This window comes from Salvelinus fontinalis, chromosome 35 (assembly GCF_029448725.1).
Source record: "Salvelinus fontinalis isolate EN_2023a chromosome 35, ASM2944872v1, whole genome shotgun sequence".
Lineage (NCBI taxonomy): Eukaryota > Metazoa > Chordata > Actinopteri > Salmoniformes > Salmonidae > Salvelinus > Salvelinus fontinalis.
This window is the reverse complement of record NC_074699.1, coordinates 4,618,921-4,633,054: the sequence shown is the minus strand read 5'-3', so window position 1 is coordinate 4,633,054 and position 14,134 is coordinate 4,618,921. Positions and strand designations below refer to the sequence as shown.

General features: G+C 46.8%; 1 protein-coding gene across 5 annotated transcripts in view; it reads left to right on the top strand.

Moving 5' to 3' along the window:
* LOC129834274 (kinesin-like protein KIFC3) overlaps window positions 1-14,134 on the top strand; it is a 53,889-nt gene that overhangs the window by 34,617 nt on the left and 5,138 nt on the right. For all 5 annotated transcript variants that reach the window (XM_055899122.1, XM_055899119.1, XM_055899120.1 and 2 more), the window contains 10 exons: window positions 3,900-4,065; window positions 4,381-4,550; window positions 5,027-5,170; window positions 5,366-5,647; window positions 5,929-6,102; window positions 7,847-7,994; window positions 8,215-8,457; window positions 8,665-8,840; window positions 10,349-10,453; window positions 10,605-10,735. In XM_055899122.1, coding sequence (XP_055755097.1) covers window positions 3,900-4,065; window positions 4,381-4,550; window positions 5,027-5,170; window positions 5,366-5,647; window positions 5,929-6,102; window positions 7,847-7,994; window positions 8,215-8,457; window positions 8,665-8,840; window positions 10,349-10,453; window positions 10,605-10,735 — 1,739 coding nt within the window. The remainder of the gene's footprint in view (window positions 1-3,899; window positions 4,066-4,380; window positions 4,551-5,026; window positions 5,171-5,365; window positions 5,648-5,928; window positions 6,103-7,846; window positions 7,995-8,214; window positions 8,458-8,664; window positions 8,841-10,348; window positions 10,454-10,604; window positions 10,736-14,134) is intronic.

Sequence of the window (14,134 nt, the reverse complement as noted above, 5' to 3'; positions counted from 1 at the left end):
CATAATGAAAATTCCTCAAACATACATGTGTCTTATATCATTTTAAAGGTAATCTTGTTGTTAATCCCACCAAAGTGTCCGATTTCAAATATGCTTTTCAGCGAAAGCACTACAAACGATTATGCTAGGTCACCACCAAACCACAATAAGCACAGCCATTTTTTCAGCGAAATATAGCAGTCACAAAAAGCAGAAATAGAGATAAAATGTATCACTAACCTTTGATCTTCATCAGATGACACTCATAGGACTTCATTTTACACAATACATGCATGTTTTGTTTGATAAAGTTAATATTTATATAAAAAAATCTGAGTTTACATTGGCGCGTTACATTCACTAGTTCCAAAAACATCAAGTGATTTTGCATAGCCACATCGTTTCAACAGAAATACTCATCATAAATGTAGATGATAATACAAGTTATACACATGGATTTTGTAGATATACCTCTCCTTAATGCAACCGCTGTGTCAGATTTCAAAAATACTTTACGGAAAAAGCAGACCATGCAATAATCTGAGACGGCGTTCAGAACAATAGTCAAATTAGCCGCCATGTTGGAGTCAACAGAAACCAGAAAATACATGATAAATGTTTCCTTACCTTTGATGAACTTCATCAGAATGCAGTCCTAGGAATCCCAGGTCCACAATAAATGCTTGATTTGTTCGATAATGTCCGTTATTTATGTCCAATTAGCTACTTTGGTTAGCGTGTTTGGTAAACAATTCCAAAGTCACAAAGCGCGTCCACTATAACATGACGAAATGTCCAAAAGTTCCATAAGTCTTTTTGCCTGCCATATGAGTTCTGTTTTTCTCACAGACATAATTCAAACAGTTTTAGAAACTTCGGAGTGGTTTCTATCCAATAATAATATGCAAATATTAGCAACTATGACTGAGGAGCAGGCCGTTTACTCTGGGCACCTCTGTGCACCTTTCATCCAAGCTACTCAATACCGCCCCTGCAGCCATAAGAAGTTAACAAGACATTTGTGGAGTGGTTGAAAAACAAGTTTTAACGACTCCAACCTAATGTGAACTTCCGACTTCAACTGTACATACCCACAGCATAGCTGTCATTATCCTGTACACTCTGTGTACTCTGCAGAACAGAAAAGCCTGTGTGTTTGCATAGTATCCCTCCTGTGGTTTTATTTCATGTGTTCAGGATTGTGTTGCTTTGTCAGCGTTTGGGATAACACGGGGTAGAGCACACACTGTTACAACAACACAGGTCTTTGTTCAGGAGGGTGTAACGGACTGAACGTTGTATGTAGAAATGTCACAAATATAGCGGACCTCATTTCATCACATGACTAAGAGGCATGTCGTTCCACACAGTATATTTCCATCGGAACGTTCCACAGTCTTGTGCCCCACTGAGCACAGCACAGAGGGGTATACTACAAAGCAGGATCAATGAGTTGGCCAGCTATCTTGGAGAAACATAAATAAGTACAGATTTTCTGGTTCATTAGTAAAGATAAACTAAGATGTGTTTTTGGTTGTTGGGTCAATCAGACATGCCTATCTTTCTATGAAATAAAAAGTTATTTCAGAATATTTAGGCAAGTTAGCTGGCTAAGTCATTGATCTTGCGTTGTAGTATACCCCTAAGGTGTGGGCATTCTACACTGTTCTGCCCAGTGCCTCACGACAAGCATCCTAATCTGCCCCTGTGACTTGGATTTAGACTTGCGTTGACAGCCCCAGTGCTGTCATAAAGCTCACATCAGCACTTCATAAAATGACATTGGCGCCTCACAGCGACAGGTCTAAGAGATTTAAAGATGACAGTGCTGTCCGCGCCTTTTGACGCGTGGCTTTTTAGCTTGACACGTGCGAACTTACACGCGTACTCAAAAGCTGTCTGTCTCTTCAACAAATCGTTGCATTTCCTCCATGTTCCTCTCTTTCATTCATTATTGTGCCGTTTCTCCTTCGTCTTCCTCCAGCCCTCTACACCTTTCACTGCTGTACTTTCTCTCATCCCGCTCTCCTCCCCACATCCCGCTTTCCTTCACAGAAGGTCACCTGGTCCTGTTCCTGGACATCTGCCTATGTAATGTCTTCATTCGCTCTCTCTACAGTCTCTAGCTGTATCTGTGTCGTCTCTCTCTGTATTTAGTATTTGAGTTTCTTTAGTCTGATTTTGTATGGCTGTAGGTGGTTTCAGTTGGTAGAGTAGCAGTTTCATCTCTGCAACTGAGTCTAGTTGTGTAGACCAGTGGTTTTCAAACCTTTTCTCGGGGACCCCATGCAGTTCAATGCGTCTGATATATTCCAGAACTAGTACACAACTAATCATCAAACCCTTATTTAGGTGATTTACACTCACCGGCCAGTTTATTAGGTACACCCATCTAGTAACGTGTCGGACTCACCTTTGCTTCCAGAACAGCCGGAATTCTTCAGGGCGTTGATTCCACAAGTTGTCAAATGTTCTACGGGGATTGCATCACACAGCTCCTGCAGATTGGACAGCGGTACGGCCCGTTCCATCTCATCCCGAAGATGTTCTATTGGGTTTGGTCAGCAACAATGTTCAGATACGCCGTGTGGTTCAATGGTTGCACGATTGGTATCAAGGGACCTAACGTGTGCCAGGAAAGCATTCCCCCGAACCAGTACACCACCGACAACAGGCAGGATGGGGCCAATGGACTCATGCTGCTTTGGCCAAATCCTGACTCTGCCATCAGCAGGACGCAACAGGAACTGGGATTCGTTGGACCAGGAGCTGTTTTTCCACTCCTCAATTGTCCAGTGTTGGTGATGGCGTGCGCACTGGAGCCGTTTCTTGTTTTTAGAGGATAGTAGTGGAACCCGGTGTGGTCGTCTGCTGCAATAGCCCATCCGTGACAAGTTGTGTGTTCCGAGATGCCTGTTCTGCACATCACTGTTGTGCTGCAGAGTTATTTGTCTGCTCGAGGCCCGCCTGTTAGCTTGTACGATTCTTGCCATCCTCCTCTGACCTCTCGTCAACGAGCTGTTTTCGCCCACAGGTCTGCCACTGACTGGATGTTTTTCGGCGGCTGTTTCTGAGAGACTGGATCCGGCGCGCCTGGGACCGACGATCATACCATGCTCCAAGTCGCTTAGGTCACTCGGTTTGCCCATTCTAACGTTCAGTCGAACAGTAACTGAATGCCTCGATGCCCGCTTTGTATAGCAAGTCACAGCCGCCTGACTCGCTGTCTGTAGGAGCGATCCATTTTTGTAAACTGGGTGGTGTACTTAATAAACTGTCAGGTGAGTGCAGATGAGCTAGTTCGGGGCTATAACAAAATTGTGAAATGTCTGGGGGTCCCAGAGGATGTTTGAAACCCACCGTATAGGAGTATATCCAAATGAATTCAATCACTTTTTGTCAGCACCCCTTTTGATTTGAACGAAACCTTCCATGCATATTTGGCCGTTGTAGAAGTGCTCAGAAAGTGACTTTTTGGACCTGAATGCCAGAACATTCAGGAGATAAAAGTTCTCTGTTGACCCATTTTGCATACCCCTCCATACCATGAGACAACCATGTCTTCATCACTGGAAAAGATCATCGGTTGAGATTTATGTCATTTAAAATCTTGCAAACAGGGTTGTCAAACTTTCATAATTTCTGGAAAATCGTTTTTTCTTTCAATAAAAAAATTCATTTTATTTCCTTTCAAGTCAATTATCTAAAAATGTGTAAATCAAAAGGGATGCTGTCAAAGTGATTGCATTCAAATCAATTTACCTATAGACTGACTGAATAGGTCCATTTTGATCAGACCTGTGAACATGGATGATGTTATGAACTGACCAATCCACCTTTACACCTCCTCGTTCCCTTGGAATTGTGACGTTAACGACCTGTCCGGCTTCTAACCTGTGACCTTTGCCCCATGTGTCTAGACACTGCAGGAGAAAGTGTGTGAGTTCCAGGCACGTCTGCGACGCGAGGAAGCTTCCCGGTGTCTGCAGCTGCAGAGACCGCAGCAGAGTCACGAACGGAGTCTTCAGGAGAAGACGAACGTCATACACACTCTACAGGAGGAGCTGCACACAGCACTGCCCAACGGTGAGAGAGGAACGGGGAGTTGGAGGGAGGGAAGGGGGAGGGAGGAAGACTGACTGATACAGACTGACTGATACATCAATAATTACTATGAAATGAATGACTCCGAATGGTCTCTTCATGGTGTGCCTGTCAGGATGGTGTTCACAGTACCGACACAAACCAGCCTGTCAGCAAGAAGAGGGCTGTGTGTCACGGCTGTGACCGACGGTCAACACGCATTATCCACTGCTGTGGGCTGGATGGCGTGCGTGTCTGTTTTTAACTTCTGTGGTGTGCGTGTATATAATGTGTAATCACTGTGTGTGTGTGTTGCAGGTGTGCGGGCAGTGCAGAGGCTGGCTGAGCCACAGGAGCATCAGCAGCACAGCAACCGTCTCGTTCAGGAAGGAGAGCAGCTCATCGCAGCGCTGCGCACACAGGTGGGGGAGCTGGAGGAGAAGCTGCTGGACCAGACCCAGGAGGTGGAGAGACTGCGCTCGGGGGTGGTGAGTAGAATAGAGAGAGAGAGGAATGGAGGGAACTCTGGAGGAGAGAGACTGATGATGCAGGAGGGATGGAAAAAAGAGAATGAGGGCAGAGCCCAGCTGGCCTACACTCTTGGGAAAGCCTGGGAAAGACGAGCTCAAGATAATTGACATATACTTTTTCTTCCGGGTGACACACTTCTGCTTCACAGGCATTCTAAGGTGTCGCATGTGAGTGTGTGTAAGAGGGTGAGATGGGGAAGTGAGGGAGAGGGGGCAGGTACAATGGTATGTAGATGTGCATGTGTCCTTTTGTTTCACTGTCTCCTGATGTTTGTCCGGGGGGCAGATATTGAAACAATAGTCAGAGAAAAAGTGCTTGTGCATTTCCCTGTGTGTGAATGAGTGTTACTTCCTTCCTGTGTGTATTGATATCACTCTGTGTGGTGCCTTTGTGAGTGTGATACTGACATGTGCCTGTTCCTCCTGTCCTGTAGGGGGCGACCGACCTGGAGAAGCACCTGGAGCTGCTGGTGGTCGAGAACGAGCGGCTGAAGCAGGAGCTGAAGGCATGCAAGACCTCACTGCTCCAGGAGGCTCCTCCACCGGCCTGCACAGCCACTGACTGCCCCCACAGCCAGGTACGGGTGGGCAGAATCAAGTGAGGGCAGAGGCTGTGAAAACCCATTTTTTTTATGTGTCTATTATAGCTCTGTTTGTGTGTAGGATACGGACGCCCTGTGTGGGAAGGTATCTCGTTGGAAGAACCAGGCCAGAGAGCGAGAAGAGGCGGTGTTATAAGTGTGTGTGGTGTATTATAACTGTATGTTATGTAGGATGTGGAGGCCCTGCGTGAGGAGGTGTCTCGCTGGGAGAGCCAGGCCAGACCGAGGCAGAGGAGGCTGGCTGAGTTGGAGCAGCAGGTCCTGGAGAAGGCCAGCCGGGCGGAGACGCTCAGCCGACAGCTGGAGGAGTCCAAGCGCCACGCGGGGGAGATGCAGAGGCAACTGGAGGAGTCCAAGTGTCAGCAGGGGGAGGTGGAGCAGCAGCTGAGCGTCCGGCTCAGAGACTGTGAGGAGGAGCTGGCCAGACAGGCCGCCCGGCCCCATCAGGTTAAGGTGAGGAATCGCAAAAAAACTGTCCCATTTCAAACACAACCTCTTGCTAGCTCCTATGTTACTTAATGGTCCCTCATAGTTTTGAAATGATAGAATGGGTAAGCTATATGTTGGTAGCTTACCACCTATCCAATGTTTTTGATGTATATGAGAGCATCTGCTGCTGAATTGTGTTCCCTGGTGATCTTACGATATCAATCTCTCTCTTCTGCTCTCCACCTTTCTCTCTCTCTCTCCTCCTACCTCATCTATCTCGCTCTCTCTATTCTCTCTCCGTCCAGTATGTGACTGAGATAGTGGAGGTGGAGTCGTCAGGGTCTCAGCAGGCGGTAACCGCGGCCCAGGCCAAGAGCGCCGCCCTGCAGGAGCAGCTGTCACTGCAGAGACAGCTGCTCCGAGAGCTGGAGACACAGCTGCACGAGTCCCAGAGGACCAGCACCCAGCTCCGAGCTCAGGTAGACACATAAGGAGATGCACACGTACACAGATGGCAGCGTGCGCACACAACCATCTACAACAACACGCACATGCTACTCTCACACACGCATAACCCTCTGTGCCCCTTCCTAATCCCATTAGCTCCTTCACCAGTTGGTCTTCGTTAGTTCTCATGTTCTCCTCGTTCCTCCCCCCGGTACCAGCATTGGTACAATCCAACTCACCCCCCTTGTAGTAGATTGTGGTGGTACGGTCTGTCACAAAAAATACCCTTCCCTCCCAGTAGAGGTGACTGGTTCGACCCTCGTCCCATCCCCTCCCCTGTAGTGGCGTGGGCCGTGTTAACCCCTCTCTCTTCGCTTGCGTTTGGTTTCAGCTGCGTGCGGACCGCGGCCGTATCTGCGGCCTGCTCTCCAAGGCCGTCGGGAGGGGCAATGGCGAGGTCATTTGCAGGTTGTCTAAGGTTGGCCCCCCTTGATAGGCTCCTCATAGTGCTTCCTGTTTTCTCACTACATCACTTCCTGTGCTTTAGGCACCCTGCATCCCCAAACTCTGCCCATCTGTGTGGTTTCAACCCCCACCAAAAACCTCTGCTGTAGTGACACCCACAAATATTACCCTAAATCTGTTCAAGGGTCCTCCAGTCTTGTATTGGGGTGCAGTGTATGGTTGTTTTGGATTAGCGTTTAGCTGTAATGATAGTTCACAACCCATTGTGAACCCTAAGACAGTTGTGAAGAGGGCACGACAAAGCCTATTCCCCCTCAGAAGACTGAAAAGATTTGACATGGGTCCTCAGATTCTCAAAAGGTTCAACAGCTCCACCATCGAGAGCATCCTGACTGGTTGCATCACTGCCTGGTACGGCAACTGCTCGGCCTCCGACCGCAAGGCACTGCAGAGGGTAGTGCGTACAGCTCAGTATAACACTGGGGCCAAGCTTCCCTCCATCCAGGACCTCTATACCAGGCGGTGTCAGAGGAAGGCCCTAAAAATTGTCAAAGACGCCAGCCACCCTAGTCATAGACTGTTCCCTCTGGTATCGCACATCAAGCGGTACCGCAGCGCCAAGTCTAAGTCCAAAAAGCTTCTACCCCCAAGCCATAAGACTCCTGAACAGCTCATCAAAGGGCTACCCAGACCCCTATTTTACGCTGCTGCTACTCTCTGTTTATTATCTATGCATAGTCACTTTGACTCTACCTACATGTACATATTACCTTGACTAACCGGTGCCCCTGCACATTGATTCTGTAACGGTACCCCTTGTATATAGCCTTGCTATTGTTATTTTGCTGCTGCTGTTTAATTATGACTTACTTTTATTTCAATCTTTTACTTAACACTTTTGTATTTTTTATTAACTTCTTAAAGCATTGTTGGTTAAGGGCTTGTAAGCATTTCACTGAAAGGTCTACACCTGTTGTATTTGGCGCATGTGACAAATGCAATTTGATTTGATTAATGCTGAGGAGAAGCAAACCCATGGTTTTGCTGGGAGCTAACTTTGAAGTTATTAGTTAATAGGCTTCAGATTTCAGCAAAGCTGTTAAAGGGCATTTGAAGCCCTTAGTTCAAATGCCCTGGTAGCTATTAGATCTGAGTTCCCGTGCTGTGTTAGCTTTTATGCTAGCTTTTAGCTCCAGGTAGACCACCAAACACGCTCCAGTCCCCACCCAGACCAGTGTGGTGTGTTGGTACTCTCCCAAGATCTACGGTACTCTAGTCCCCATGTCTAACCTCTCTCTCTGTCCCCTGTAGATCCTGGTGTACGAAGGGGAGATGGAGCGGGCCCAGGGCCAGTTGGAGGCTGAAATGCAGAACCTGGAGGAAGAGAAGAACAGGGTGATCGAGGAGGCCTTCATCAGGGCCGAAAGTGAGATGAAGGCCGTGCATGAGAACCTGGCAGGTAAGCCGTACGTTTAGGACTATGCATTTTTTTTTGTATTTGCGAGTGTGCATATTCCGGACGGTATTCATTAGGGCACACCGTAGCGAAACATTCTCTGTCAAAAAAAAAAATGTGTCTCTTACTGGACAACTTTCCTAATGAATATGACCCAGGAATGTTTGTGTGCTCTGTTTTATTCACTGTTGTAACAAAATGTGTGTCCCTCCCCTGTCCCCAGGTGTGCGTGTGAACCTTTTGACGCTTCAGCCAGCCCTGCGTACTCTCACCTGTGACTACAACTGTCTGAAGAGACAGGTTCAGGACTTCCCCTTCATGCTGGGGAAGGCCATGACCGAGGCCAAGCAGGAGATCTGCCAGGTGATAGGCGAGGTGAGCAGTGCCAACCAAGAGCTGCTGAGGAAGTACAAGAGAGAGATGAACCTGAGGAAGAAATGCCACAACGAGCTGGTGCGCCTCAAAGGTACGACCCCCTCGACCGTGCATTCTGAGAGGTGTGTGTGTGATATCAGTCGTTCGTACTAGCTAGTGTATAGTGTGTACATACAGTAGATTCCACAGCTGCATCTGTGTACATAACAGATCCAATTCTGTTCAAAAGCAGTGGATTTTTGTATTTGTTGTCCCAAAACAGTATTGCAATGCGTCTCCTCTTGCCTTCACTTCCCAGGTAACATCAGGGTGTTCTGTCGGGTGCGGCCGGTGTGCCGGGGGGAGCATGATTCTGCCGAAAACATGGTCAGCTTTGACCCAGATGACGACGCCCTTCTCTACCTCTCCAACAAGGGCAAACTGATGACCTTTGAACTGGACAAGGTGTTCCACCCTCAGGCCACGCAGGAAGGGGTCAGTAGAACGTCATGACTTGGAGTACATCTCAATAGTCTGAAAGTGTCTTCCTTGCCTTCATCTTTACCCGTCTGAAAACGCACCCACAGGTAAAAGCAGCATAAGATGTTTCAACTCAAACTTTATCCGTCACATGCGCCGAATACAACAAGTGCAGACCTTACCGTGAAGAAGCGTTAAGAAAATATTTACCAAATAAACGGAAGTAAAAAAATAATAAAAAGTATCACAATAAAATAACAATAACGAGGCTATTTACAGGGGGTACCGAGTCAATGTGTGGGGGTACAGGTTAGTTGGTCATTTGTACATGTAGATAGGGGTGAAGTGACTACGCATAGATAATAAACAGTAAGTAGCAGCAGTGTACAAAACAAATGGAGCGGGGGGGGGTCAATGTAAATAGTCCGGTGGCCATTTCATTAATTGTTCAGCAGTCTTAGGGCTTTGGAGTAGAAGCTGTTAAGGAGCCTTTTGGTCTGAGACTTGGCGCTCCGGTACCACTTGCCGTGCGGTAGCGGAGGAAACAGTTTATGACTGGAGTCTGACAATTTTTTCGGCTTTCCTCTGACACCGCCTATTATATAGGTCCTGGATGGCAGGAAGCTTGGCCCCAGTGATGTACTGGGACGTACGCACTACCCTCTGTAGCGCGTTACGGTCAGATGCTGAGCAGTTACCATACCAGGTGGTGATGCAACCAGTCAGGATGCTCTCGACGGTGCAGCTGTAGAACTTTTTGAGAATCTGGGGACCCACTCCAAATCTTTTCAGTCTCCTGAGAGGTAATAGGTGTTGTCGTGCCCTCTTCACGACTGTCTTGGTGTGTTTGGACCATGATTGTTCGTTGGTTACATGGACACCAAGGAGCTTGAAACTCTCAACCCGCTTCACTACAGTCCCGTCGATGTTAATAATGGGTCCTTTTCCTGTAGTCCACGATCAGCTCCTTTGTCTTGATCACGTTGAGGGAGAGGTTGTTGTCCTGGCACCACACTGCTAGGTCTCTGTTCTCCTCCCTATAGGCTGTCTCATCGTTGTCGGGGGTGATCAGGCCTACCACTTGTGTCGTCAGCAAACTTAATGGTGGTTTTGGAGTCGTGTTTGGCCACACAGTCGTGGGTGAGCAGGTAGTACAGGAGGGGACTAAGTACACACCCCCGAGGGGCCCCAGTGTTGAGGATTAGCATGGCTGATGTTGACTACAGATCCAGATGCAGAGGGAGGTGTTTAGTCCCAGGGTCCTTAGCTTAGTGATGAGCTTCGTGCGCACTATGGTGTTGAACGCTGAGCTGTAGTCAATGAACAGCGTTCTCACGGGTGTTCCTTTTGTCCAGGTGGGAAAGGGCAGTGTGCAAATATGAAGGTAATAACATGAGAGGAAGCCCCTTTAGATTATCGCGATACACCACAAGGGTGTTGCGCTCTCTCTATATTCTAATGGTTTACTGTCACCAATCACAGCAGCTGTCATCCCAACTGTCCCTCTCTGATTGGCTAACCAGGTGTTCCAGGAGGTCCAGTCCCTGGTGACTTCCTGTATTGATGGCTTTAACGTGTGCATCTTCGCCTACGGACAGACGGGCTCAGGAAAGACCTACACCATGGAGGTATTTACTGCTAATACACACACACACACACACTTTCGCTCTCACTCCGTGTCTCTCATGGCTACAGGAGATAAATTAAGGTGAAAGAGAAATGAAGAGATGTGTTGTAGTGGTTGTTGATAGCAAATGTTTTGTCTGTCCTTTTCTTTAGGGTGTTGCCAAGGACCCGGGCATTAACCAGAGGGCTCTCAGACTGCTGTTCTCTGAGGTGACTGAGAAAGCACCCGACTGGGACTTCAAGATCACTGTTAGCATGGTGGAGATCTACAACGAAACCCTACGGTGAGGGGACACACACACACACATCGGTGTAAGGTTGGACAGGGTGAGCGGGTTTGGATTTGAGTGCCTCAGGTCATGCAATGACAGAGGTGAAGCAAGCAGTGTTGCCAGCAAAATTTCAGGGGAAGTTGCTAGAGGCAGGTCGATTTGTTGCGATGTCATTGCGCGATGACATCATTACGTAATAACGTGGAACTGCGTCATTACGTAGGATACACAATAGCGTTACTCAAATTGACTGGCCATCTCGGCGAAAAATATGATTTGACGTTTGTTTATTAGCACATATTTTTATTTGTAAAAGTGATATAACACATTTTATATGATCAGAATTTTTTTTTTTTAAACACAACACATTGAATTATTGAACAATTACACATTATACATTATTGAACAATTACATTTTATTTATTTTCTTTTTAACTAGTAAACCTACACATTCTGAACAATTAGTTTTAAGCAGTGTATTGGTAGTTAGTTACCATGCTACCTAACTGATCAACAATTATAGATACAAGCTAATAACAAGGTGTGTATATATGCTAACTTATTGAACAAGCAACTTAACTCAAATAATGATGTGTGCGCTAGGCATCTCTCTCCAGCTCTCCCCAGGTTGTTGTGCTGCTTGGCTGGCTTGCTGCTCAATGGTTTCCTCCAGATATTGCCACTGTTCTCGCTCACACTGCAGTGCACACTGCCACCATCAGCTGTGTGTCTCCGCCAGTTCCAGAAAGTCCACTCCTTGCATACGTACTGTAAATATGATGAATCATAGATTGGCAAGGAAATCCTCTTCATCTTCACTGTCCAACTGCATTGTCACGGAGCTGGAACCAGCAGAAGAGAATGGAGTGGTCTTAAAGCTGTATGCTGCTGTGGTGCCACTTGGTAGTTTATGCTGGTAACAGGTATCACCAGCCAGCTTCAGTCCATACCGCACCAGGAGTATGGAGCTGAGAGTGTGCAGTGACATTCTATTTCTTAACTTTGACTTGACCACACTCATTTGGCTGAACAGCCGTTCAACCTCCGCATTTGAGTGTGGCAAGGAGAGGGCAGCGAGTGCAGCTTTGCACAGTTCTTCACAAGGATTTGACCCGGAAGAGTCTGTGTAGTCATTCACTTCACTCCAGAACTCGACTGTATTTTCAGTTGAGTCCCACCTAAACAGATGGATGTTTCTCCATTGGGAAATAATTGTATCATTTGTTTGGGGCTGGTACCCCAGTAGCTCAGCTACTTTAATAATTTCAGTGGTGCCTTTATTGTGCTTTAGCGTTTCCTTAACACTGAACAAGGCCATGTTGTTTCGCAAGGCTTCAAGGTTGTCTGGGAGCCTTGCTTGCAGCTCCTTGCTTAAAGCAACAATGTAGTTGATGCACTGTCTACAAATGACATTTTGGTCCTCTGGCGCAAGACTGAGTTGGTACACCGTGCTCTCAAAGGTACCCAAGGTATGGTGATGGACTGAGCTGTCCATCAATGGCATCCTTCGGGACATCCATTTTTGCCATAGGGTTGACTACTCTGCTGCAAATTGATGTTAAGAGGTGTACCAGATTGTCCAAAAGCTTGACAGGATCTGTTTGCTCTCCCTCAACTGACTTCACTGCAACGTGTACGTCGGACAGGATTGATTTCAAGAATGTCAGGTAGACATGGTTGGTCTTGTCCATGTGCATGGTGTGGAGCACATCAGCCATGTAGCAATGCTCAGCTCATAGGGGAGTTTCAGTTCTTCCCACTGGCTCAATATACAAGTTACCGCAGGCTCAATCAATAGCCAACGTGTGGCACACACTTTGGTGATCTGCAGGGGTTTCTGGCCACAATTAATGGTGGCGTACACTGCTTTGTACGATTGTTTCCCCGTTTTGGGGAAATCGAAAACCAGTTGTAGGTTCCCCTGATTTAAGTACTTAACACTCCTAGCGATGGTTTCTTTGGATGCTACACTGACAGCCAATTGTAAAGAATGGCAAACACAGCGGGTGAGTACCAAATTGGGCAATGAACGTTCTTCCTTTAAAATCTTGTGCACCCCTGTTGTGCACCCCCAGTCATCACGGACGCATTATCAGTGTCAATACCCTGAAGATTCTCTTTTTTAAGGTTACACTTCTCAAGAAACACAACTACCGCCTTTGCTATTGATCTGGCATCGCCCCCCTCCAATTCAACCAGCCCGGGCAATGTGGACACAACGGTTCTTTTTTTAGCACTGAAATACCGAATCGCCACACCTAGGTATTTAGGGACACTGACATCATTGGACTCATCCAAAAGGAGACTGAACTTCTCCTCCCCCACATTTGATGTTACCCTTTTGAGAAAATATGGAGCCAGTACTCCCCTAATAATTTCTGTGCACTTGGTGAGGTGCATTTGGAAGTTTGTTGCTGCCACAGAATCTGTATAGCTGCCTTTTCAGCTATACAAGCCATACCTAAATGGTTGCATGCTAGCAGCGAACAATGCTCCACAATGGCCTTTGCCATAGTAGCTTCTGCACTTTGCAGTTATCCACTTTCTTAACCAACTGTGGTAATGTAGACTGGGTTGTACGGTTTTGATTTATTTATATGCTTTTCATACATTTTTGCAAGCATATCTGATTTGCAGTACGCACAGTATGCCCGTCATTCATCCCCAATTACTGACTTCAGCCACCCTTTAAATTCAGGTACAGACTCCCACTCTTTCTGTACTTCTGGCTGTACAGTTTTGATTGAGACAAGTTCTGTTCAAGATCAAACATTCGTGACCAACTACATTCATTGGGTTTGTCTCGTCGACCGCATACTCCTGCTGCTGCAGTCAGCCAACAATGATTTGCAATTTGCCGAAATTGCAGCTGGCCTGCTGCTGCCTGTGCACGAGCTGATCGCCTGCTGCTGACGTCACTGACAATGCACTTTTGCAGCCAGGCACGTGTGTTGTGACTGATTGTGTGACAGAGAAAATTATTTTTTGGTGTCATTTAGAGGGAAAATGCGTGCATTTTAGCGTTTGAGTCACTTTTCAAAGTTGCTAAAAGTTCCAAATACATTTTTTAAAATAGCTACATTTGTTGCGAGGTGCTGTTTGGGAAGAAAAGTTTCCGGGGTAGTCTGAAAAGTTGCTAAATCTAGCAACGAAATTGCTAAATTGGCATCACTGGCAGCAAGGGGTTTCGTAGTTACAATACTTACCTTTATGAGAAGTCTTTTTAAGATCACGGCTGAAGCGTTATTTCATTGTAATTTAGTCCTAAACTGTCGTTTGACACAGTTCCTGTGTGTGTAAGCAATTCGAGTGCATGGGCCAGCAGTTATATAAAAGTGGATTATACTTAATGTCCCTTGGTTCATCTGTTTTACACGCTCTCTTCTCCCTCCCTCCCTCTATCTCTCCCTC